Source organism: Cnephaeus nilssonii (genome assembly GCF_951640355.1).
Source record: "Cnephaeus nilssonii genome assembly, chromosome: 9".
In the NCBI taxonomy this organism is placed as follows: domain Eukaryota; kingdom Metazoa; phylum Chordata; class Mammalia; order Chiroptera; family Vespertilionidae; genus Cnephaeus; species Cnephaeus nilssonii.
In genome coordinates, this window is record NC_137080.1 from 77105458 (window position 1) to 77130620 (window position 25163).

Here is a 25163-nt window from a genome sequence, read left to right on the forward strand (position 1 = left end):
CTGGGTGGTGATGGGAGTGTTGGTGGGTTGAGTAAAATGCTGAGTCGGCACCTGTTGAAGTCCCCCAGGAAGACAGACCTCCCTGAGAGGAGGCCCCCAGCACGTCTCATGCCTGCCTCCCACGCTTACATGTGTGTGGCTGGCGGAGGTGGGGGGGGTGGGGGGGAGGGGAGACATCTAACTGTCATCTCTGGATGGCGGCTAGAGAGGTTTATGCCTTTCCCACACTCTTTTTTTTTTTCTTTTTACATAGCATCCCTCTGAATCATTTCCAAAAACCCTGTTCCTTAGTCCCTGTCCCTGCTCTCTCAACCCAACCCTGCCCTCTGACTGTGAACCTGAAGCTCTGCCTGGCCCTCAGACTTCGCAGCTGCCGGTCCTGGGGTCATGGGCCTCTGCCTGACTTGGGACTGTGTGTTAAAGCAGCCCAGCCCTGGGGCAAGGAGGAGGAAGCCTGGCCCGCCCTCCCCCCTCCCCTCTGTGTTCCTGCCTCTGCGTTTGGAGAGCCAGCACACTCACTGTCTGCCTCCCTTGTTTGCAGGAGGAAATTCCCCGCCAGCTCCAGTATATTTGCCTGTACCTGCTCCACATAGCCGGCGCGTACCTCCTCAAGTGAGTGAGACCCGCCGGCCACATCTCCTTGCCCCTCATGCCCTCATGTTCGCACGCCTCTTCCACACATTGATTCAATGAGCAGGCATTTATTAGACGCCTTCTGTGTGCTGAGCCCTGGGCTAAGGCCTGGGAGTACACAGATAGATGGCAGGAGGTTCCTTTGTCTTCATTGGAGCATCCTCAGTCTCGGAGAGATAGACAGGAGAGGCACTGTGACGTGTCGTCTGTTACCGGAACCCAGAGAGTGACCGCCCCAACCCAGGACAGCCAGGCAGGGCTTCCCAGGGACATCGGCCCCGGGTCCGTGCTCTGCAGGTGGGAGGCAGCGGAGGCGGGGCCCTGCCTCAGCGCGTCCGGTGGCAGAAGCTGCCAGAGCTCACAGCGCAGAAACCCCTTCCCTTGGATTTGTCACCAAATGTAGAGTGGCCGCTGTGGCTGATCAGAGGCCGAGAGAGTTGCTGCAGTGTTTGGTATGGAGTGTCTCTCGCGAAAAGATTCGTATTGAGGGACTGGATATGCCATTGCTAACTTGGGTTTTTCTTGAGCGTTGTCCACGCAGGCCAGGGAGCAGCCTGGGCTTTGTTTGGCCGGCATTCTGCGAACTTCCTGCTAAGCGACCTGGGGGTCCTGGGGCCCGGCATCTGCTGGGCCCTCAGTGCGTCCTCTGAGAAGGGTGGACTTGGGGGAGCAGTCAGAGGAAGGCGGCTCTCAGGTCTGTCCTGTCTCGGGGGCCTTGGGCAGTGAGGATTCCTGGGTCTTGAGGGGCGAAGCCGTGTGGCAGGCCTGGCTCTGCTCTTGGGTTGGATGCTCCCGTGTCACATGCAGAGTGGGTCTGAGGAAGCCAGTCTGTGCCGTCACCCCAGCAGTGTGTGACGAGGGCTGGGTGAGCAGGGACAGGCAGGACCCCCTAGGAGAGCTTCCTGCTGCTAGCAGGTCCCTTCTCCCTCCTAGAGATGTGAGGTGCACCAAGGTCCGTGTCTCTCCGCATCTGACATGTCCCGGGGAAGGACAGGGCCGGTGTCTGACCCTGTTTGCACTGAGTCCTGTGAATGCTTGTTCTGTAACGAGAATCGGACGGAGAGGACAGGGAGCAGCAGATCCTTCAAATTCGCCCCCACCCCGTTCCCGGTTCAAGGTGCAGCCACCTCTCCGCTCATTTAGGGAGCGTGAGCGCCTCCCCCCTCCGCCTTGTTCTAGTTTTCTGAAGTGAATCCAGGGAAAGGAGTGGCCCCCGGCTGCAGGGTTTCCCAAGGGAGACAGACCTCTGAGATGCTGGATGGTGTGGGGTCTCGTTTTGGTAAAGAGCTTGGCTTTTGCAGGCCTTCACTCACTCAACACGGACCTCCTGTGGGCGGGCGCTGCCTCAGGAGCTGAGTTGCATCGGGATGAAGGAGACAGCCCCTGCTCCCCTGGGGTGTCCGTTCTAGCGGGAGGCAGACCATCAACAAGGAAATAAGTGCACAGGGTTTCCCATGGTGGTGCGTGCGCTGGAGGAAATAAAGCAGGGCCATAACAGCCCCGTGTGCTCCGGGCACTGTGGGTGTGGGAGGGAGGGCCTCCGAGCAGGTGGCTCAGGTTGAGGCAGGAGACAGCCAGGTACGTGGAGATCTGGGGAGAGCTGTACAGGCGGAGGGGACAGCAGGTGCACAGCCCTGAGGCGGAGGGAGCGTAAAGTGAGGTTTGAGCCGAGGTCACGGGCAGGATCGTGTTGGACTTTCCAGGCCACGGGAAGACACTGGGGCGTTTTCACATCGTTCTCTCCACCATCCTCAGGATCCAGTGAACTTTGTGATGATTTTGTCTCGGTGGGTGGAATCGGCCGGACCCTTATTTATGGCCGCCTGGGGGAGGGCTCCCACGTTATCTCATGACTTCCTGCTGTTCAGCCGGGGCTGAGCTTTCACTTGCATTTGGACAACAGCTGACCATCGGCAGCAAACTGCCCAAGGTGGCAGTGTCATGCCTGGAATCGAGCAGAGGTGTGTCTCAGTGGTGCTGTTGGTTTTTATTTTTTTATTATGTTTTTATTGATTTTTAGAGAGAGAGGAAGGGAGAGGGTGAGAGAGAGAGAGAGAAACATCAATGGTGAAAGAGAATCATGATCGGCCGCCTCCTGCTCGCCCCACACTGGGGATCGAGGCCGCAACCTGGGCATGCGCCCTGGCCGGGAATCGAACTGTGACCTGGTTCACAGGTCGGCGTTCACCCACTGAGCCATGCGGCCGGGCGGTGGTGCTGTTTTTTAAGAGTTCGGTTCACTAGCATAGGTTTCTGCATTAGGTTGGGTTTTGCTTCTTTGTGAACCTGTTAGCTGTGGAGACGGGGTAATGAGAGATTAGACGGTAGGAATCCCTGGTTCTCCTTGCAAAGCTCAGCATCTTGTTCTGAGCACCTTTCGTGTGTGTGGTCCATGGCCAGGTGCTGAGCGCAAGGTGACGCGCCCTGTGAAGAGCCGCAGCCGGTCACTGTGGGAGCGGGTGGGGTGCCTGCCCCAGGCAGCACAGGCGAAAGGCCGCGGGTTCAGTGTTAGGAAAATTCTTCAGGTGTGACAGCGGAGCTGAGTCCTGAAGATGCGGCGGGCCAGCCGGGGAAGGTGGAGTGGGGAGCAGAGCCGGGGCCGCCGCACCTCTGCTCTCCGTGGGTCTTGGGGGGACTGAGAGGCTCATCTCTCCCTCCCCAGCCTGAGCCGCCTGGGCCTGATCTTGCTGCTGCTGCAGTACTCCACCGAGTTCCTCTTCCACATGGCCCGGCTCTTCTACTTTGCCGATGAGAACAACGAGAAGCTGTAAGTGTGAGGCTGGGAGGCCAGCCTGCGCAGAGGGTCGGGGGGCACGGGAGGGGCCTGTCCTGGGTGTCAGCTGCCCCCTGCGCTGCAGGCAGCACCCTCGGGTGCTTTATTGTCCTGGAGCATCTTATTCTAGATACCTCCTCCCTCCGCCACCCTTGCACCTTCTTCCACTTGGGTCCCTTCTGGCGAAGGGGGTGAAGGCTCCCTCATGGCCCTAAGGCTGCTGCCCTTCCCCACCTCTGCGCGCAGGTTCAACGCCTGGGCTGCTGTGTTTGGGGTCACCCGCCTCTTCATCCTCACTCTCGCCGTGCTGGCCATCGGCTTTGGACTTGCTCGCATGGAAAACCAAGCTTTTGACCCCGAAAAAGGGAACTTCAACAACTTACTTTGCAGGTGAGTTGGGCATAAGGGCACGACGATAAGTCGGGGCTCCCTGAGAGCGGCCAGGAGCCTCCTGAACTTGGCACGACTTCTCGGAGGGTCAGGAGGCAGCACACCCCTGCGTCCCCTGCGTGTTGACGTTCATGGAAATCTCTGGACATTAGGCCATCCTCACTTCCTGGCCCACAAAGACTGTCAGGACCTCAGTCCACAGGGGAGCCCCCTCCCCTTTGTGGTGCTCAGGAGGTTTCTCACCCAGCCCCGCGGGGGTCACGACAGCTACTCGGACTCTTTCCAGCAGAGTTCTCATCAGGTTGGCAATGGCTCCCGTGGCAGCCAGGAGGCCACTGTTCCTGGGCGACCCTTGGGCCTGGGAGGGTGTGTGCTTGATCTGGGGCTGCACAGCTTTTAAGTTTCATGCTAGGTAAGCCACTCTGGAATTATTTCTGCTGTATCCTAATTTATTTGAATTCTTCGAGTTTATATGGAGCTGAATGAGCTGTGTTCTGTGCTGTGGGTACAGAAGGGACAGGGCATGGGTCCCACCAGGTGTGGGGACAGTGTGACTGTGTGTCGCTGCCTCCTTCCCCGCCTCCCTAGCCCTGTGCATCCATCACCACCCCTGAGTATGCTAGAGCGGAGATAAGCAGGAGCTCTGTGACCCTCCGGGTGGTGGGGGCCTGCTGGGCTGAGGCAATCGATGGGCCACGGAATCGGCAGGGTCCCAGGCCTCGGGAGTCCCTGCCCTGGGCTGTGGGCCCAGCCCCCTGAGCCCCGCTCTGCCCCTCTGCAGGCTCTGCGTGCTGCTGCTGGTGTGTGCTGCCCAGGCCTGGCTCATGTGGCGCTTCATCCACTCCCAGCTGCGGCACTGGCGGGAGTACTGGAACGAGCAGAGCGCCAAGCGGAGAGCCCCCGCGGCCCCCCGGCTACCAGCAAGGCTCATCAAGAGGGAATCTGGTAAGTGCCAGGGCCTTGGCAGGCGAGGCGGAGGCTGTCTGGGGCGGGTAGGAAGGAGGCAGGGCCCTGGGCTCTACCCAGACCAGTCCTGCGGCCCACCCTCCGTCTGGCCTCCCTCCCTGGGCCTGGGGCTCCTGGGCTCCAGCTGCGGCTGCGGCCCGGCTGGCACGTGGCTGGGTGTGGGCCAGGGACAGGCTGTGGGTGGGGCTGGCCCTGACTAGGCGCGAACCCTCTGGCAGTGGTGGGGCAGGGCGTGCTGGGTGGGGAACTCTGGCACGAAGCATGTCCTCAGGGTGGCTTCTGGGCGCCAGCCAATCTCTGCGCCTGCTCTGTGCGGCACGGCTCCTCTGTCCTCACCTGCCCTCTGCTCTGGTCGTGGCCGCCAGGCTGCTGGCTCCTCTCCGTCTTCGGGAATGACTCGAGATGGCACAGTACAAGGTGGGCAGGGGAGGGATACCCACTTCTCTGTGGGCCCTGCCCCTTCAGCACCCGCCCGCCCCCTCTGGGCCGGGGGCACGGCCAGCTCTGCACTTTCCGACAGCCTGAGGCCCGTCTGCACCGGGATGTGTTCTGACTCACTCGCCTTCTCCAGGTGTGGCCTGCTTGGCAAGGGCTCATGTGTTAGAACAGACACGTGTGCGCTGGGCGTGCCGGGAGCCAGGCCTGGCTGGGTGGGATGGGCTGGAGGCGGCAGCCAGATGTGCCTCTTGGACTTGGAGCAAGCACACGGACATGCTTTTGACAACAATGAAAAGATCTTCCTTTTCTGCCCTAATTTTTCTGCCAGAGGAGTGTCGGGCATCTGCGTAAGGCCTTGTCCCTACAGCCCCTCCGCCCCTCCCCTCTGTCCTCCCCTTCCCCGGGGTGGTTGCTGATGTGGGTGGCTGCCCTGCAGGGGCCAGGAAGAAACAGACCCTGACGGTGGCGCAGTGATTCCAGCAAGGACCTGGCCCAGCCTCAGGCCAGGCGCAGGCTCCCTGGCCCTGGGTGACTGTCAGAGACCCACCGCCTCAGACAGCCTTAGTAGCAAGCCCCTCGGGAGAGCAGGAGCCCGGGGCACCTGCTGGGTCCTCGCAGCTCATCGTGGGGCAGCAGCTGGGCCGGGCTGCCTGGGCCCGCCCTCCTCTCCGCCAGTCCCAGCAGAAACGCCATGTCTGTTTGTCTGTCTCTCTTTACTTCCTAGGTTACCACGAAAATGGAGTGGTGAAGGCCGAGAATGGAACCTCCCCACGGACTAAGAAACTCAAGTCTCCTTAAGGCCAAAGTGCTGAGCACAGGAATGCCCTTGGGGGCCAGCGGGGCAGCAGGACCCCGGCCTCCATCACTGCCCCCCTTCCTGCTCCTGACGCTCCGTCAAACAGCAGGAACCTGTCTTTAAACGGGGCTGTTCCTCCTCCTCTCTTCTTGGCTTTCTCTTCCTCTTCCATACACCATTCTCAATAAAACCAAAAATCTCCCTCCCCCTCCCCGGGCCACGCCCTGGCTGCAGCTCTGCGCTCTGTTGGGTGTCCTGGACGCCCAGGTTCTCACGCTAGCTTTCTGCTGGCCACCTCTCCTCCTACACCGCTGCTGCTCTCTCTTTTTCCTTCTTTGACCGTCTTGTGCAATTTTTCTCCGTCTTGATTTTGACCACGAGAGGGAGCGAGGTCCTAGTCCTGGCCGTCCAACCCCAGCGTCGGTCCGGGGCCTGTCGGAGGGCAGAAGCCTCGTGCGCGGAACCTCCGCCCGGCCGGCGGCAGCCCCCGTGGTCCCGTGTGGACGGGCAGGAAGAGGGAGACGGCCTCTCGGATCGCAGTCTCCTAGGTGCTGATTGACTGACGAGGTGTGACTGCAGCTCTGGGCACCGTCTCGAGGCCCCGCCGTGCCGCTGCTCCTGGTGAATGCCAAGGCGTTTGGCTTGGGGACCTCATGACTGGGTCCAGGAGGATGGTGTGAACTGTGTCGGGTCCGTGGCGGGTCCTGCGCTGGAAACCGGCCTGCCTCGCTCGGCCGGGGAAGCACTGCTGCAGGACAAGGTTCCCACCCCAGAGCCAGAGCACGTGGGCTGAGCAGCAGGCTCTTCCGGAAAGTGACGGCGGGGTCGGCCCTGGCCTTTCTTCAGCAGCCCCGGCTGCACTGCTTTTTCAACCGTTCACCAGCATTCAAAACCAAATCCCACAGCCTTGAGACCAGCCGGACCTGTGCTGGTCTAAACCTCAGACCCAGGCAGCCCTGACGTCCTCTCTCTACCCACAGGCCACCAAGCCCCTGCTGGCCCCGGGCCCGGGAGGGTCACCTGTGCCATTCTCCCCAGGCCTCTCTTGTTCTTTGGCATTGGCACCGTCGTCTGCTGATGCTTGTTGGGCACACCTGCAGCGCTTTGGATGGTGTGCACCAGGACAGGCAGCTCAGGTGAGCAGCACAGCTGTGCGAGCTTCCTGCCCTGTCCCTCGTAGTCTGTCCCCTCTCTCCCCAGGCATGTCCTGATGGGCCTGTGGGGCTCCCACAGAAGGGTGAGGCTCCCAGAGGGCCTGAGCTCTGCGGTGACGGGAGCGGGTCTTGGTGGTGCAGGAATGTCAGTGTCATTTGATGGGCTGGTTCCCTCTCTGGCGTCACAGTAGAAGCCAAACCTTGGGTTATCATCCAAAAGGGAGAGATGGGTCTTTTCATCGCGGCCACAACCCTTCTGTGCATCACTTGCATCAGAGATCAATTTTAATTTCCCAGAGAATGAGGGATCTGTTTCCTAACACCTGTGGGCCCTCATCGCTGTCAGATGGCTGAAAAGGAGCAGTTCCCTTGGCTTTTGGTTACTCTTAGGAAGAGGACAGTGTTTTTGAAAACAGGCGTCTCTCCCATCCTCCTCTGACCATCTCTGGGCTGCAAAGCAGAACCTGGTAAAAGGGTGGCCTGATGGCTGCTGATGGCTGGGTGTTCAGCCAGCAGCCTCCTGCACCTGCCCCAGCAGCCAGGCGCCATCAGGAGGTCCCCGGGCCACGCGTTCCTGCTCGAGGCTGCGTCCGCAGCTGAGCCCCGTTCAGCTGTGGAGTTGGGCCTTCAGCAGATGCACGTGTGCTTGGGCTGGGGCGGTGCTGAGAGCAGGCACGTCCCACCCACAGCAGCCTCCCGGTTGCGTGGAGGTGTTCTCAGCGTGCGTGTTCCCCAAGTGCCCTGCAGGCTCCATGCCGTGTGCAGTGCCTCCGAGGTGAGTGCACCCTACCCCCCACCCCCCACCCCCGTGACCCGGCAGCTCCGGCTCCGTTTCCTAAGGCGCAGTGATGGGAGTCAGATCTCTGCCCTGAAAACCTGAGACAAGGCAGGCTAGCATCTCACCAGCTGGGCCTCACGAGCAATTTGAGGGGGTACGAGGGTCATTGTGGGGGGCTTTGTCACATTTCTTTTAGAGCAGAGCCCAGTCTTTGGCAGTTGGCTCAAACCATGTTGCCAGGGACTGAAACAACTCGGTCCCACCTCATCCCGTGAGCTCACTGGGCTGGCTCGTCCTGATCTGGCCACTTTGGTGGTTTTTTCCGTCTTAAACACTCTCTTCTGTTCCCAGCGTACCACACCCTCTGTAGGGGTCCTGTCAGACACCCCACGTTGGGGAGGCCAGCTCCGCACCACCCGCCAGAGCAGGAGGGCACAGGCCAGTCTACCTCAGCAGCCGCGGCCCCTCCACCTCTCTGAGGGGCCCCATGAGGTGGAGGCGGCCCCCAGGCAGCCGGGGCAGGAGCGAGAAGGGAGGCCGCGCTGGTGGGATGGAGGATCTGTGCTGCGATTCCCCTCCTTGGAGCTCAGTGATGGGAGAGCTATTTTTACCGCCCAGGCTCTGGGAGCTGCACTATTAATAAGTTGCATGTGTCCCTGCTTCAGGTGGGGGCAGGGGCAGGCTGAGCGGGGGTGGGGAGTGGCTGCTGCTCCCTTCTAGTCTGCTCTAACCCCGAGTGTCTGGGCCACCAGAGAGAAGTGGTTGCCCAGGGAACCTTTTCCATTTGCCTGAAGTTAGAACTTACCAACGTTTCAGAAACCAAAACAGTCATCTGTGCTCCAGCCTCTGCAGATGCAGCCCCTCGGACCTGGACCCCTGAAGCCCGGGGTGCTGTTCCAGGGCGTGTGCTGCTGGGCCTTCTTGAGGGACCTTCCTCAGTTCCCTTGACCTTTGGCTAAGTGGTGAATGAGGTAGGGCAGAGCATCCCCTCCCAAGAGGCCTTTGTAATTTGAGGTGGCTGGCTGTGCGGCTAGGGGCTGGTTTGGATTTCTTTCGTGGCTTCAGCCTGCCCTGGTGGTTTCCCAGGCCTGGTGAGAGGGCAGGGAGGCCAGGGCGTGACTCCCTGCCTAAGACCTTGGCTGTGATCGGACATCCACTCCTGTTCTTCACAGGCTTCCGCTGTTTTTTGGAGAGGGTGTTGAGAGTCAGACAATTGTGTGGTCCTTCCCTCTCCTGCCCTCCCAGCTCAGCCCCATCTGTCAGGAGGCACTTTGGGCACAACTGCAGATGTGGGTCATTGTGGGATGGCTTGGAGCCTAAATAGAATCCCTCTCCCGCCTGGGTTGGCCTATGAGGAAGGCTTTACCAACTTCTCACTCTTTAATCCCAGTTTTTGTGAAGATTTAATTCCTCCCCAAAGGCTGAAGAGGACCTACTTGCTGCCTCGTGTCCCCACACCCCACAACCTTTCTATGGAGGCCTCAGGAAAGCGCTGGGCCCACTGGCTCCAGGTAGCCTGTCGGGCAGCCCATGTGAGTTTTGTCCTCAGCAGATTCCTGTTTCTGTAAGAAGTGCCTTACTTGCCGTGTGGTCCCGGCCTCCGCTTGCACAGTATGGCCAGGGCGCGGGCTGTCTGTCAGGAGCAGCCCAGGACACTGGCCCCGGTGCAGCCACATGTAAAAGGGATACTGATTGTGAGTTTTGCCTCCTTTGTCTCAACCTCCCCTGCTTCATTGTGTTAGGGTCTGGGGTCGATTCCGTTTGGGTTTTGGTTTCTCCCTGGAGTTGGTCTTCAGGCCTGGGTGGCTGGGAAGTCAGGGAAGGCCCATTGCAGGCACCTGTGCCTCCCACCTGTTCACACGTTAGAGAAGCTCAGAGGGCCAGGGGCACTAAGCCCATGTATGTCTTTGGCCCCAACATGGTGAGACCTGCTCTTCCAGTCTGTCTCCTGCCACCCCCCAGATTATAAAGAAAGGTACCCTTGCTACAACCTCTTCTGATATTTTTGCTTCCCATTCAACCCAAAGTGTACATGACAAAGGTGTTTACTTTGCAGTCACAAGTGTTAACTCACACATCCCTGTTGGACAATGGGTCTAGGTCGGCTGTTGCAGAACTTCCTCCAGCTCCTAATTCAGTGTTACCTTGTGTTAGCAGCTACCCACTCCCTCCCCCCAAGCCTGCCTGCCTTTCCCTTGCTCTTCCGGGTTGTGCAATAACCCTCCCAGCCAGTGGTCGGCCCACAGGCCTTGCTGTCCCTTACAACGCCCTGCGATTGGGAAGGGAAGGGACCCACGGGAGGGGCAGTCGTCACCCCTACAGAAGAACTGTTAGCCACTTTCCCTTTGTTGCTGTCATTCTCGTGATCCTGGGTGGGTTTCTGTGGCACTCTAGTAGAACATTGTAGCGTCATCTTAGAAGTCCATATAATTTTTGTATAATCTGTTGAAAAGGAAAAAAACTCTCCTCATGAAGGGGCATTAATAAGTCAGTGTCTGAGAATAAGATCTGGGACACCGAGGCATGACCATCACTCTGCCTGGAAGCTTCGAGTTTCTTGTTCACGTGGAGATTTTCCGAGTCAGCCACGGCTGGACAGCCCTGTTCACCTGGTAGGCTCCACCTGTGCTTGGAAGTGCCACCACTTCCTTGGGTACAGATTCAAGTGTTCATGGGGAGATTAAACCTCATTTTTCAGTTCCTCTTGTTTATAATAAACATCTGAAGGATAAGCGGAGGCTGCTGGTGCCCTGGGCAACTCATAATGCAAATGTGGACAAAAAGTGTCTTTTTGTTTTTCTACTTTAGCCTGTTCATGTTATGGACCAAATTTCAGCAAGGAACTCAAGGAAATTTTGTGCCTGCCGTATTTATGCTCATGTAAAGGTTCTAGTTTGTGTGTTTTTTTGTTTTTGTTTTTTTTTTTTGGGGGGGGGGGGCTTTTTACTTTCAGTGAACTTTTTTCAAAATCTTTTTTCCACTGTTTCTGTCTGGTTTGAAAACAAATTACAGTTTTGTATGGATTTTTAAAATGTACATTTTGAAACAAATGATCAGCAAATATTTTTGAAATAACAATAAAATTAGAATTATCAGTCTAATTGTCTCTGGTACAATTCCTTATATTGCTTTTTGATCAGGATGCTTACCTTTGCTTTTACTTGAAAAAATGATTGTGTCAATTTTAGTCTAATTTCTAATAGTTTTCACTTTATTAGCCATTTCTTGTATATCTTTTGCAATATGGTTGTTGTACTCACATGAATTAGGGAATTGGAAGTAAGGAAGAAGAATTATATTGAATAACAGGCATCATTTTTTTTTGCGTCTATAACAATAAGGTACGAAAGTGGGAAGGAGTGGTCTCGACATGGGTTTGTGGGTAGGAAGCTTCACAGAGGAAAGTACACCGAGCTTGATGTCTACTGTGTTATGAAGTCATTTGGCTGGGAGAAGACGGGATTAAGTAAAAGCCACCCAATATTTGTGCTGGTAATGGATACATGTCCAAGTATTTGTGATCATGTGGGCAGTGGGGATTGCTGTTGTCGGGTAGATGGTCTACTGCCTGCAGCTGTTCGCTGTGTTTTCCAGACCATCTTCAGAGAGAGCTCAAGACATGAGTGCAGTTACAGGTGGCCGTTAGCCAAGGACACCCACAGGGAATGAGGATTAAACAGGAAACCTTTACCTGAGGCGCAGGAGAGTGGTACTGGTGGAGGGCAAGCTTTGGTGCAGACTCAGGTTGCTGTCCTGCTCTGCCATGAGAAGCTAGGTGACCTCCACCTTCTGGTGTCTTTGAACCAGGTAGAGCAGTGGTTCTCAACCTTCCTAATGCCACGACCCTTTAATACAGTTCCTCATGTTGTGGTGACCCCCAACCATAAAATTATTTTCGTTGCTACTTCGTAACTGTAATTTTGCTACTGTTATGAATCGTAATGTACATATCTGATATGCAGGATGTCTTAGGTGACCCCTGTGAAAGGGTCGTTCGACCCTCAAAGGGGTCGCGACCCACAGGTTGAGAACCGCTGAGGTAGAGGAAGGGGTTCAGAGTCTGAGACCGCAGATCTGACAGTAGAGCGGTGAAGGCTTTCCGGAAGGGGAGGAGGGGGAGGCAAGGCAGTGGAGTGGAAATGCAGGTAACCTTTCTGAGCTGTTTGCTCACCTGTGCTCTACAGTTTTGGGGTTGGTTGGTTGGCTTGCTTGTTTTTGCAGGGAGTGGGAGTGGTAAGATTAAGGGACAGTGAATGCTAAGTCCATGGTACAAATAAAGTATTCAATAAATTAATCTTTTTAAATGAATATACGTGCCAGCAGGATATTCAGGAGTCACTCACCCAAGTGACCCTCGATTCTCGAAACGTTTAGAAACGTCTTCTTTACCAGCTAGTCCCAGATACCCTCCAAACCTATAGATGAATTTGACACATTTGTGTACACCCTTAATTAGATGGTATTTTCAAGGCCCTCTGGTGGTATAAAGTATAGGCCTAGGGCCTGAGCAGTGGTAACTCACAAGCCAATATTCATACAAAGGCAGATTTTACTAGCCCTAAATCTGTAAGCCACCCACCATCTCACCAAAACATGTGGTGTATTTCCCTGTAATCCTGGGGCAAGCAGGCAGGTGGGGAGCAGGCATTGGCTGAGCAGCAATACCAGTGCTGTGTGCTTATTTCCAAAACCCCAAATGATGCTTCTAGCAAATTCTATCTTTTCTTCTGCTCTTACTCATTGTACACCTGTATTAGTCAAGGTTCCCTAGAGAAACAGAAACAATGGGATCTATAGAGAGAAAATAAGATTTATTATAGGGAATGGTTCACGTGATTACGGAGTTTGACTAGTCGGCCAATGAGGAGACCATGAGAGCCGACGGTGTAGTTCCAGTCTGAAGGCCAGCAGGCTCGAGACCCCGGAAGAGCTAATGTTTGAGTCAGAAGACAGGAGAAGGCTGATGTTGCAGTTTGAAGGCATGCAGGGGGAATTCACTCTTACTTGGGGAAGGTCAGCCTTTTTGTTCTATTTAGGCCTTTAATGAGTTGGAAGAGGCCCACCCACACTGGGAGGGCAGCCTGCTTTACTCAGTCCACCAACTCAAATGTTCATCCCACTCAGAAACACCCTCCCAGACACCCAGGAATAACATTTAACCAAATATCTAGGTTCCCCAAGGCCCAGTCAGCACAACACATAAAGTTAACCATCACAACACCCCCATCTCTGCCTCCCTCAATAAGGCACCCATCTTAGTTCTTACAAGATGCAATCTAACTTAGACTTCAGAAGAAGTGAAATATAAGAAACAAAAGAGAAAGGAATATACTTTCAAGGGCTTGATATACTTTCAAGCCTCTACAAAGAGTACAAGGTATATTTCAAAGTGTAGGTCCAACCTCAAAACACTATTGCATCCTCTCCTCAGCCAGGTCAGTTTGAGAAAGCCCGGACAAAGTTGTAGTAGTTGATCTTGTCTTCTCCATGAGAGCACATCCTGATTAACTGCAGGGGAGACAGAGCAGGTGGGACAGACGTGAGGGCTGCCTGCTGCGTGACTGCAGGGCCCTATCAACACTGGTCCCACCTTTGCAAGCCAGTGCAGTTTTGATACCCTCAGTTGGTTCTGAAGTGATCCTGTGAACCCAGTACACAGGTTGGATATTACCCCCCGCCCCCACGCACAGTTAATAAAATCAAACCTCAGATGGAGTAAATGGCCTGGCCAAGATTTCAGAACAATATTTGCATTTTTAAGGGCACTATCACTTTCAATTATTAAAAAAAAGCAATTTTTATTGTTCTTATATTCAAAGACAAGACTTTGTCCACCCAGTCTGTGCAGAGTAAGACTCAAAATAATGAGTTGCTGTTATTGCAGTCTAATAGAAAAACCTAGTTATGCCACTGCCCAAACCATGTCCCCTGAAACTCAGTTGTGAGTGGCAGTAGACTGACTTGCTGTGGCTGCCTTCATAAGACACGTGCAAATCCACCCACCCACCTTCCCTGTCCCACTCCCACTGACTATAATTCCTCTCTCTCATGTCAGCTCACACATAATACACATCACTTAAAGTCTGGGGATGCTGTCAATCTGAGCTTTGGGAAGCTAAATGGGCATTGGCCCATGTGAACAAATACCCTTCTTCCTGTCTCCCCCACTCCTAGCTAATGTCCCTGCCTACAAAATATCCTCGTCTCCAACCTAGTCACTTTAGCCCTAAGCAAAAGCCCTCCCCAAATGAATTTTACCTCTGAACATTCCTTTTTGCTAAAAGATCTTTAAGGTCTACAGCAGTGGTCGACAAACTGTGGCTCGCGAGCCACATGCGGCTCACAAGCCACGGTTTGCCGCTCTGTTGACTGATGAGTTTGCCGACCACTGGCTACAGCAACTCAGTCTTCTTAATCAATGAGAATGTCTCAATGATAATAAGTCATAGTCATTGGCAAGGTGGGAAAAATTCTGTCTGACTTCTAGGGGAACCCTGGATAAAGGGGTCTATAATGAGGAAAGGGTATGAAACGCTCTCTTCAACTCATGAAAATTCTAGGAGAATGTCCATGTCGCCATGGGGCCCCTACTGACAGGCCACTGTCCCTGGGCAGCCATCACGCCTTCTTCCATGCTAGTCCTCCAGATGGGCTAACGTACTTACCACTGTGAAGGATGTCACAGGCTGCCCACCAACCCACTCAATCCAGTGTCTGTGAGTTGCCCTGGGTGGCCGCCCCTCCAGGACCACCTCTGCTGCCCTCCTTCAGCCCCGACATGTCTTATTAGCCTCTCTGTGCTGCCTCGCGCCACACCACTTAAAAGATGCCTTGCAACAGCAATGAGAACAGAAAGCCAATGAATCGAGGGAAAACCATAATCAGGACTGAAGGAGACCTGACTTGAACATCCTAGATCTTCCCCAGTTGAAATGAAATACATAGGCAATTGTCTTTAGGAGAGAATGAACGGTGCACGGCCTTGCAATTACCTGGGAAAAGAACTCATACTGACCTCCTTAGTCAAGGAATCGTCAACTGGGACGTTAAGAGTGCTACAGATTTTAAAGAACACCTCTTTGTCCACGTATCCTGTTGCTTCCTTGTCATAAACTTGGAATGCCTCTCGAATGTTGTCTCTACAGGGATGATCTTTCACTTGCTTCTGGATTCTGTCTATTAATGCCTCAAGTTCCTGCATGCTTGGATCCACTCCCGTTGGTTTTCTGTGGAGGAAGGAAGGAAATGATGGGCTATGGCATTTACTCTTGGCTACTCTTATCTTAGTGACCAAAGTTCTCACTTGGTGCAGTCCGGGAAGCTTCTAATGACAAACAGCTTCGACACAGAGCTGACCAATCGCTGAACACTGGCCCGCAGTGGCTGGCTGGTGGGTGACCTCTGCCTCAGGACAGCCTACCAGGGGCAGTGTCTGCACTGAAGCTCAGCCTCCCTGGCTGCCGCTGTCAGAGCCAAATCTAACACCACTACCATCCTAAGTGCCTTGTTTGTGGGAGTCGCATGATCTACTTCATCCACATGACATCATCTAAAAATAAAGGTCTGAGTTTTAAAAATATTTCTCTATTACTATGCAGTCTGGGGTCTCTTGTACTTGAACACTCTCTCTCCAATTCACTCTTGAGTTTTGTGCAAGGTTATCTATGAAAGCTAAGAGACTGCTCTATGTGATGGATTGAGTAGTTCAGGATTAGCATTTCCTGAAATGAAGAGAGATCAGTAGCCCAGAACGTTAGGAAAAAGGTCTATCCTTTCAAATCACAGCCAGGATAAGCAAGAGCCAGATTTTTATTTCCTTTGAACATGATGGTACAGTTATAAAATTAGCAGAAGGAAGCAAATAATAAAATCAAAGCAGAAATAAATGAAATAGAGACTAGAAAAATGATAGTAAAGAGCAATAAAACTAAGAGGTCTTATCTTTTATTTTTTTTAAGATAACCAAAACTGACATACTTTTAGCTACACTAATTAAGAAAAAAAAGAAAAGACTCAAAAATGAAAGAGGGAACATTATAACTGATAGCCACGGAAATACAAAGGATCTTAAGAGACTACTATGAACAATCATACATCAACAAATGGATAACCTGAAAGAAATGGCTAAATTTCTAGAAATAAACCAAACAAAAAATTCCTAGAAACATACAACTTACAAGATTGAATCATCAAGAAATAGGAAATCTGAATAAACCATAACAAGTAGGAGATTGGATCAGTAACCAAAAATCTCCCAAAAAAGAAAAATCCAGGACCAGATGGTTTCACTGGTGAATTCTATCAACATTTTAAGAAGAATTAATAGCAATCCTTCTCAAACTCTTCCAAAAAAAGTGAAGTGGAGGGAACACTCTTAAATTCACAATACAAGGCCAGTATTACCCCGATACTAAAGATAGACAAAGATGCTACAAGAACAGAAAATTCAGGCCAGTATCCCTGGTGAACACAGATGCAAATATCCTCAATAAAATACTAGCAAACCGAATTCAACAATTAACTATGATGAGTAGGATTTATCCTTTGTATCAAGGATGGTTCAACATACACAAATCAATAAATGTAATATATCACATTAATAGAATATAGGGTAAAAAGCATAATTATCTCAATAGATACATAAAAAGCACTTGACAAAACCTATCTTTTCATGATAAAAGCTCTCAACAAATTAGGTATAGAAGGAATGCAGCTCAACCTTTTAAAGGCCATATATGACAAGCCCATAGCTAACATCATACCTCATAGTGAAAAAGACAAGGATGCCCACTGTCACCACCTCTATTCAACACAGACCTAGCCAGAGTAATTAAGCAAAAAAAAAGAAATAAAAGATATCCAAATAGGAAAGGAAAAAGTAAAACTATCTGTTTGCAGATAACATGATCTTATATGTAGAAAACCTAAAGACACCCCTAAAAAAAACTTTTAGAACTAGTCAACATATTCAGTAAAATTCCAGGATACAAAAATCAATGTACATAAATCAGTAAACTATCTGAAAGAGAAATTATTAAGAAAATAATCCCATTCACAATAGCTTCTAGAACAATAATATACTTAGGAATACATTTAACCAAGGAGGTGAAAGACCTGTGCAGCAAAAATGATAAGACAATAATGAAAGAAATTGAAGAAGACTGTGTTCCTGGGTTGGCATAATTAATATTGTTAAAATATCCATAATACCCAAAGTAATCTATAAATTTAATACAACCCCCATCAAAATTCCAATGGCATTTTTTCGCAGAAATTTAAAAAACACTAAAATTCATACGGAACCATAAAAGACTCCAACTAGACAAAGTGATGTTGAAAAAGAACAACAAAGCTGGGGATATCACAGTGCCTGGCTTCAAACTATATTATAAGTTATAATAATCAAAACAGTATGGTACTGGCATAAAAACAGACACATAAACCAATGGAACAGAATAGAGAGCCCCCAAATAAACCCATGCATATATGGTAAACAAATCTTTGACAAGGCAACCAAGAATACACAATGGATAAAGAATAGTCTCTTCAATGAATGGTGCTGGAAAACTGGCTATCTACATAATGAAATATATGGAGAATATATATATATATATATATATATATATATATATATATATATATATATATATAATGGAATATGTGGAATGTAATGGAATATTATTTGCCATAAAAATCCTACCATTTGAGACATGAATGAACCTAAAGGACATATACTTAGTAAAATAGCCCAAATAGAGAAAGACAAATACTATATGATCTCATTTATGTGTAGAATCTTTTAAAAGTCAAACTTATAGAAACAGAGAGTAGAAATATTGTTGCCAGGGGCTGGGGGTTGGGGAATAAGCGGGTATGTTGGCCAAAGGGTACAAACTCAGTTATGAGATGAAAAGTTCTAGGGAATCTAATGTATAGCATGGTACTTATAATTAATAATACTGTGCTGTATACTTGAAATTTATTGAGAATAGATCTTAAACATTATACCACTTGTGTGAAATAATAAGTGGTAACTATATGATATGATGGATGGGTTAATTAACTTGATTGTGTTAATCATTTCACAATGTATGTGTAGACTCTTGTGTACTTTAAATATATGCAATTTTATTTGTCAATTATACCTCAATAAAGTTGGTGGGTGGGGGCTACCGTGATGGGTTTGGAGTCAAATTCTAGGATGACTGGTTTGGTAACTGTGTGAAATTGATGAAGGTAGAGAATGGAGATGGGAAAGTGGTTAGGAGACATTGTGGAAGCCTAGGTAAGCAATGATGGGAGTATGGCAGATGCTGGGGGTTACCTGTCCCATATTCATCCTCTCCTTCTTCCTAACAGAGCCCTTCTTTTGTTTGAGCAGCAATTAGGAGTGGCCATGTGACACAGCCCAGACAATGAGCTGCAAGCAGAAGTTGCTAGGTGGGGCTTCTAGATAAGCCCTTTAAAAACAGGAAAGACATGTTGAGAATGGCTGTTTGGTCTTTTCCCCTTTGTTCTTCCTCTTCCTCCTGACTGGAATACAGATGCAGTGCTGGAAATGGAACATTCGCTTTGTGGCCACAGAATTAAAGAGCATGTGGACAAAAGCTACTTGCTCAGGATGTCAGAGAAGAGAGATAGAAAAAGTCAGGTCTCTGTCATAGAACCACCATGCCAGCTTCGGACTGCTCACCTCCAGGCATTGTGTTCCATGAGAAACATATAATTCCACTGGCTTAAGCTAATTTCTAGTCTGCTTCTGTTGTTACGGCTGTTGTTATTATGTGCAGACTGATTAAATTAGGAAACGGTGGTGAGAATGAAAAGGAGAAGTCAGAGACAAGAGATATCTATATATATAAAAGCCCAGCGACCAGAAGGGCGGAATGACCAAAACTACCAGAACGACCAGTGGCTATGACCCGCACTGCGGCAGCCAACCAGCCTGATCCAGGTCCTGATTGCCCACGCCCCCCAGGGCCACCCGGCCCCTGATCAGCTCCCAACATCTCGATCAGGGGTGGGGCTGGTTGGCCAACTGCCCACAGCCCCTACCCTATGCCAGCCCAGCCCGATGGACCCCCATCAGGGCGGGCCGGCCAGCCCCCATCCATGCACAAATTCGTGCACCAGGCCACTAATTGTAGAATAAAATGAAAAGAAATTAGCAGCTAATTGAATATGGTATCTCTAAGGTCTTACATTAAGGGCAGTGGAACTCTGCTATGATTGAGAGAAAGAGAGGAATGAGCATTAATTGTTTGCCGCCTGTGTGCCAGACACTATGCTGGTCCTTTACATATGTTATCACAACTCATTGTTATCACAACTTTATGCAACAGGTAAACAAAAAGAAGAGAGAAGAAGGAAGATCAGGTGTACTAGAAAGATGAAAACAAAGTTGTACCAACTAGAAGATGCTGGTGATTCAGCTGGATGAAGGTACACCCAATAGGCCGACAGGAATCTAGGAATGGAATCAGGAGAGAATGGTCTGGATGGAGAGCAATAGATACCCTGCAATGAGATAAGAATTTAGAGAAAGCAAACTACAGGACCATAAACAGGATATTGAGAAACACCAACCCAGTAGACAGAAGTAGGAAAAAAGATTCAAAGAATAGGTTTCCAGAGAAGTAGGAAAAATAATAGAAGTTCTGATTTATTAGAACTCAAGAGAGGATTTTAAAAAGGAAGTGGTAAAGAGTAACATAAATGTAGATGAAAAAGGCTAAACAATAGACCAGAGAGTTGGCAAACCACAGTCCACAGGTCAAAGCCAGCCTGCTGCCTGTTTTCTGAAATAAAGTTTAATTATAATACAGCCATACCCATTCATTTATATTTGTCTGGGCTGCTTCCACCCTAGAAGAGCAGAGTTGAATAGTTACAACAGAGCTGGTATGGTCCACAAAACTTAAATTATGTACTACCTGCTTCTTTACAAAAGTTTGCCAACTCCTGTCCTAGATTATGAGCTACCTTCTATATTTGCCTAAGCATTTATTAAGGTCTGGCAAATGGTGCAAGCTCAAATAGCTGTTGAATTAAGAGATGATTAGATGTGGAAACAGTAATGTTCAAGAAAAAAATTTATGAAGAGTTCTAAGGAGCAGTCAGAAAGGAGGTGGTTACAAACTTAAAATAGAAGAATTAAATTTGGAGAAGTGGGGGTTACTTACCTTTGACAACAAGCTTAAAAGAAAATGAGTGATCATACAAAAACATTCTAATCTAAAGTGTGGAAAATTGAAGTAGCTCACTTTGGATCATTTATTCTCATATTGAGACCAACTGCAAAGTGAATGTGAAATGAGAATATTTGGGAATGTCTATATGGGAAAGATGGCTGGAAGTGAAAAAGTGGGTATTGAAAGGATCCTTGAGCAGGAGTGGGAAGGCTTCTTGAAGCTGAAGAGCACACATGGGCATGCTAACAGAACAAGAATAATATATATGAACATGTGTCTTTTCATGCTATTCATACATGTAGATTCCCCATAGATGGGTTATCTGCAAATCTGAGTTTAGTATATTGCAATGAGGACCCAAAACCCAAAAAGAACTTCAGATGAAGACAATAATTACCTATGCAGTATTTTTTGTTTTGTTAATTCTCACCTGGGGATATTTTTTCCATTGATTTTTAGAGAGAGTGCAAGGGAGGGGGAGAGACACAGAAACATCCATGTGAGAGAGACACATGGATTGGTTGCCTCTCACAGGTGTCCCGACTGGGGCGGGGATAGAGCCAGCAATAGGTAAGTGCCCTTGAATAGAATTGAAACCCCCACCCTTCAGTCCACGGACCATGCTCTAACCATTGAGTAAACCGGCTAGGACACCTATGCACTATTTTAATTTTCTGGCTCAGAAAGAGAAAATGGCTAACTCCCAATTTCACCATCCTGTAATTGACACTTGATATAAAAAGACTTAGGCCTGGCAAGTACTGGGGATCCCTTTTCATTACTCTTAGCAATGATTAGTCAAATAAAGGATTTGTGTTTCCTTCCAGCTAGTGGATGGATTCTTTACCAGATGAGAGGAGTTAGAAGCCAAAGACAGAATGGCTAGAAGGCATGGAAGGCCTGACACCTGGATTCCAAGCATTTTTCTATCTGAGTCATCACAGGAGCAGGGGAGGAGAGAAGGTGAGATCAGAATAAGGATAGCAACAGACCTAACCCAGAACTTGAGTTCTCTTTATCTGTATTGTTATCTCATTTTAAGTGCCTCAGCACCATCTTTTTATCATTACTAACTCAGAGAAAAAAATAAAAAAGATCCTACTGGTAGTACGCCAAAGGAGGAACTTACCAGTGTTGCTGGTACTTGCATAGACATGAAAAAATTACAGAAAAGAATTCTGAGAAGTAGTTGAATTAAATGTACAACCATGAACCTCAACTCTGCCCTTAATGCTGCCACCACCCAACCATGCTTCCCCAGTCCACTCAACTCCCACTTTCCCGGGAGCTGCCATATTTCATCAGTCCTGAGACATTTTTTCCCCACATTTTTACATCTCTGAATTTAGCATGTGGTTTTTAACTGATGGTGAATTACAATTATAACTGTTTTTTTCTTTCTTAGTATAGATAAAATAATGTGATATATTTACTTTTTATATTTATTTAGTCAATAGATGAGAGCATTTTACAACCTTCCTCTCTCCTGAAACCTCCAACATCTCCCCAACCTCATTCTTCTTACTCTATAACTACATTGAGAACACAACCAGCAAAACCCCTCAACCATATCTACCCACCTACCAGCATCTGTACCCATACACTCCGCCTTCCTGTTACCGCAGATCAAGGTTTCAAAGAGCAATCCCAGGACATCTGGAGGTTCCTGAGACCCTTTAGGGGAGGGGAGGTCTGTGAGGTCAAAACTATTTTCATAATAATACTAAAACATTATTTGCTTTTTACGCATTTTCTCAAAAATGCACAGTGGAGCCCTGACCGGTTTGGCTCAGTGGATAGAGTGTCGGCCTACGGACTGAAGGGTCCCAAGTTCGATTCCGGTCAAGGGCATGTACCTTGGTTCCGGGAACATCCCCAATAAGTGCAGGAGGCAGCTGATCGATGTTTCTCTCTCATCGATGTTTCTAACTCTCTATCCCTCTCCCTTCCTCTCTGTAAAAAATCAATAAAATACATTTTAAAAAATGCACAGTGGAATTTTCCAAAGGTTACGTGATCAATGACATCGCAGTAGGCTCATCACAGAAGCAGATGAAAATAGAGCTGTCTTCTATTAATAAAATCAGATATTAAAGAGACTTACAAAATAATTTATAAAACAGTGCTACTCTTTTCACTGAATTTTTTGTTTGGGAAAATATAGTCATTTTTCAGAAAATCATGTAATTTATATTAAAATAAAATGAGTTTATTATTGTTCTTAAAACATTAATAAATATTTTAAATGTCAGATATAATTTCTAACATGGTATATTTAATATATATAAACCACATAAGCAAAAACCCTTTAGGTTCTGAATAATTTTTAAGAGTATAACGGTGTCCTGAGACCAAAAAGTTTGAGAACTACTGCCAGAGATAGCTAGTGCTTCTCTTTAAAACCAGTTCCTCCACCTGTGTACTGAGCCCCACCCTCTCTCACATACTCCACAAATCCCCCCTCTCTCACACACAGTTGTCTATGTTTTTCCCTCTCCACAGAATCATTCCCATTCACATACAAACATGCTATTTTAAAAACAGAACTCTGAACTCCTCTTCCACCAGCTACTACAGCATTTCTTTTGTCCTTTGCATCAAGCTTCCTCAAAATATTTGTCTATCCTTCCATTCTCAAATTCCTCTCTTCCCCCTTCCCTCTTAAATCCATTCCCATCAGGTTTTCCCACCCTCCCATTCAACTGAAACTTTTTATGAAAGTCCTGGATGTCCCCTACATTGCTACATTTCCCAATGGGCAAAATAAATTATTCTGTCTTCATATACAGGTGAGTTTCACTTTGCACAGTTCCAACGTGCACAAATTTCAGTTACCACTGTTTAAGTAGCCCAGTCTCTCAACAACATGGTTCACATTTCAGTCACCAAGGTTTATTAGCTGTGAGTAACTGCAACAAGTGCAAACTCACTGTCGGGTTGTCAGCCTACTAAATCGCTACAGAAATAACAGGTGCACGTCACGATAATGGCCATCACATCACTTCTTTCAGAGTCTGTTAGTGATTGGTCGCTGGGCACCTGTTTTTCAGTTCACACTTCGCAATTGTGCAGCTAAGTTGCCTCCTTGTCTCTCAGTGATAAACCCACATGACATTTTACAAAACAGAATTGACCAACAAAGACGAAAATGCAGCAATGAAATAAAACATGATAATGCTAGAAATATTATGTACTTAAATTATTATCTATAATAATAAAAGCATAATATGCAAATCAACCGAACAGCAGAAGGACCGTTGGACAACCTTCTGGATGACCACGCTATGACACACACTGGCACCAGGCCAGCCAAGGTGGGTGCAATGTGATTGGTCAGGGGGCCCCACCATTGCTCCACAGAGAGAGTCCCAGGCCATCCAGCTGGCGGCTCTGTGGCGGATGGGCAGGGCTGGCCAGCAATCGCCCCAAAGAGGGAGGGAGGCCCAGGCCAGCAAAGTGATCGCACCCCATGCCTGTCACCTGCAGAGGGAGGTGACCGGTGGGGGGGGGGGGAGTGCCACACAGATGGCAAGCAGTGGAAGCAGTGGGGGTGGGGGCAGCTGCTGGCAGCTGGGGCAAGGAAAGCCCCGATAGGCCCTGATCGCCAGCCAGGCCTAGGGACCCTACCCGAGGGGTCCCAGATTGCGAGAGGGTGCAGGCCGGACTGAGGGACACCCCCTCCCAGGCATGAGTTTCATGCACCAGGCCTCTAGTCTAAAATAATAAAAGCATAATATGCTAATTAGACCAGATAGCCAGATGACCTTCTGGACAAAGCTGGGGCTGCGAGGGCCGAGGCAAGCCACCGCAGCTGCAAGGGCCAAGTCTCTTGCACAAATTTCGTGCATTGGGCCTCTAGTCTGTATATATAAAAGCCTAAATTACCGGATGACCAGCCGGTAGCTATGATGCACTGACCACCAGGGGGCAGATGCTCAATGCAGGAGCTGCGCCCTGGCCGTCAGTGCGCTCCCACAGCAGAAGTGCTGCTCAGCTGACAGACGGGCGCCAGACACAGGGCCGACAGCTGGTGAGCGCAGCTGCTGCGTGAGTCTCTCCCACGGACACTCCCCCTGTGCACCTGAGGCAGCTGTGGCAGGCACAGTGGGGCCAGGATAAGCGTGAGCAGCACAGGGCCCAGCCCGGGCTTGGGCCCCTCTCTGGCCTCCTGCTGCTTCGCACGCTGCTTCGCGCACTACTTCGTGCTGTGTGGGATTGACACAGACAGCGGGCTGGAACTGGAAAAGGTGGCGGGTAAGGCCGGGCTATGGCGGCATGGAGGTCCACTGATCCCCGCAGGCCAGGCCGAGGGACCCCACCGGTGCACAAATCCGTGCATTGGGCCTCTAGTGAAGTATAATGGAGTTATAGAGGAAACAGCTCACTGGGGCTGCTAACACTGCCTCCATTCAAGTGACTCTTGCTGTGCAGCCCGAGGAACTCAGTGAAGGCCAACTTATTGACATAAGCAAGGAAAGTAATTGCAATGAAAAGGATGGACATATCCCAGATACTAGCAAAAAGCTTCACATTAAAATAACTTTCGGAGATATTTCACTGTCTGTAAAGAAACTCTAGGAGATACTTCACAACATCGAAAGCAAAGATAATAAAATGTTGGAAGCTGATCCAAACTTCAAAAGCAATGTGACAATTTGCCAAAGCATAGCAAAGATGTTCGCACTGTATCATAATAAGTTATACGATGAGAAAAAGGCAGCACTGTTCAAACTACTCTTGATAAGTTTTTTTACAAAGAAATGGAACACTTTAATTCTCAATGTTGCCAATGTTTTAGATTATAATGTACTAAATAAAAAGTAGTTTTACTATTTTTTTTATTTCCCTATATTTATAACCATCAGATTTTTCGTGTTTATACAATAATTTTTAAAGGTCACAGGACAATAGTAAATTTCCCACTGCTTATTAAAATTGTTTGCACAGTCGTTTTTATAGTCCCACACTGCTGTGCAAAGGGAAGACTATACTTTCCTTATTTGGTTTCCAGAATACCACACCCACTTGGTTTCTTCCTGCCTCA

General features: G+C 49.3%; 2 protein-coding genes across 6 annotated transcripts in view; one reads left to right on the top strand and one right to left on the bottom strand.

Moving 5' to 3' along the window:
• The window catches only part of TRAM2 (translocation associated membrane protein 2), a 77866-nt gene extending 67028 nt beyond the window's left edge, over window positions 1–10838 (top strand). Inside the window, exons 7-11 of one of the 2 annotated variants that reach the window (XM_079780978.1) lie at window positions 542–612; window positions 3296–3400; window positions 3653–3796; window positions 4578–4741; window positions 5925–10838. In XM_079780978.1, the coding sequence (XP_079637104.1) occupies window positions 542–612; window positions 3296–3400; window positions 3653–3796; window positions 4578–4741; window positions 5925–5998 (558 nt within the window). In that variant the 3' untranslated portion in view covers window positions 5999–10838. The remainder of the gene's footprint in view (window positions 1–541; window positions 613–3295; window positions 3401–3652; window positions 3797–4577; window positions 4742–5924) is intronic. The other variant, XM_079780977.1, reaches the window with a different exon arrangement.
• Window positions 10839–11156: 318 nt separating this feature from the next.
• Window positions 11157–25163, bottom strand: part of EFHC1 (EF-hand domain containing 1) — a 68431-nt gene continuing 54424 nt past the window's right edge. For 3 of the 4 annotated variants that reach the window (XM_079780975.1, XM_079780973.1, XM_079780976.1), the window contains 2 exons: window positions 14944–15154; window positions 11157–13436 (listed from right to left, as the gene is read on the bottom strand). In XM_079780975.1, coding sequence (XP_079637101.1) covers window positions 13365–13436; window positions 14944–15154 — 283 coding nt within the window. In that variant the 3' untranslated portion in view covers window positions 11157–13364. The remainder of the gene's footprint in view (window positions 13437–14943; window positions 15155–25163) is intronic. The other variant, XM_079780974.1, reaches the window with a different exon arrangement.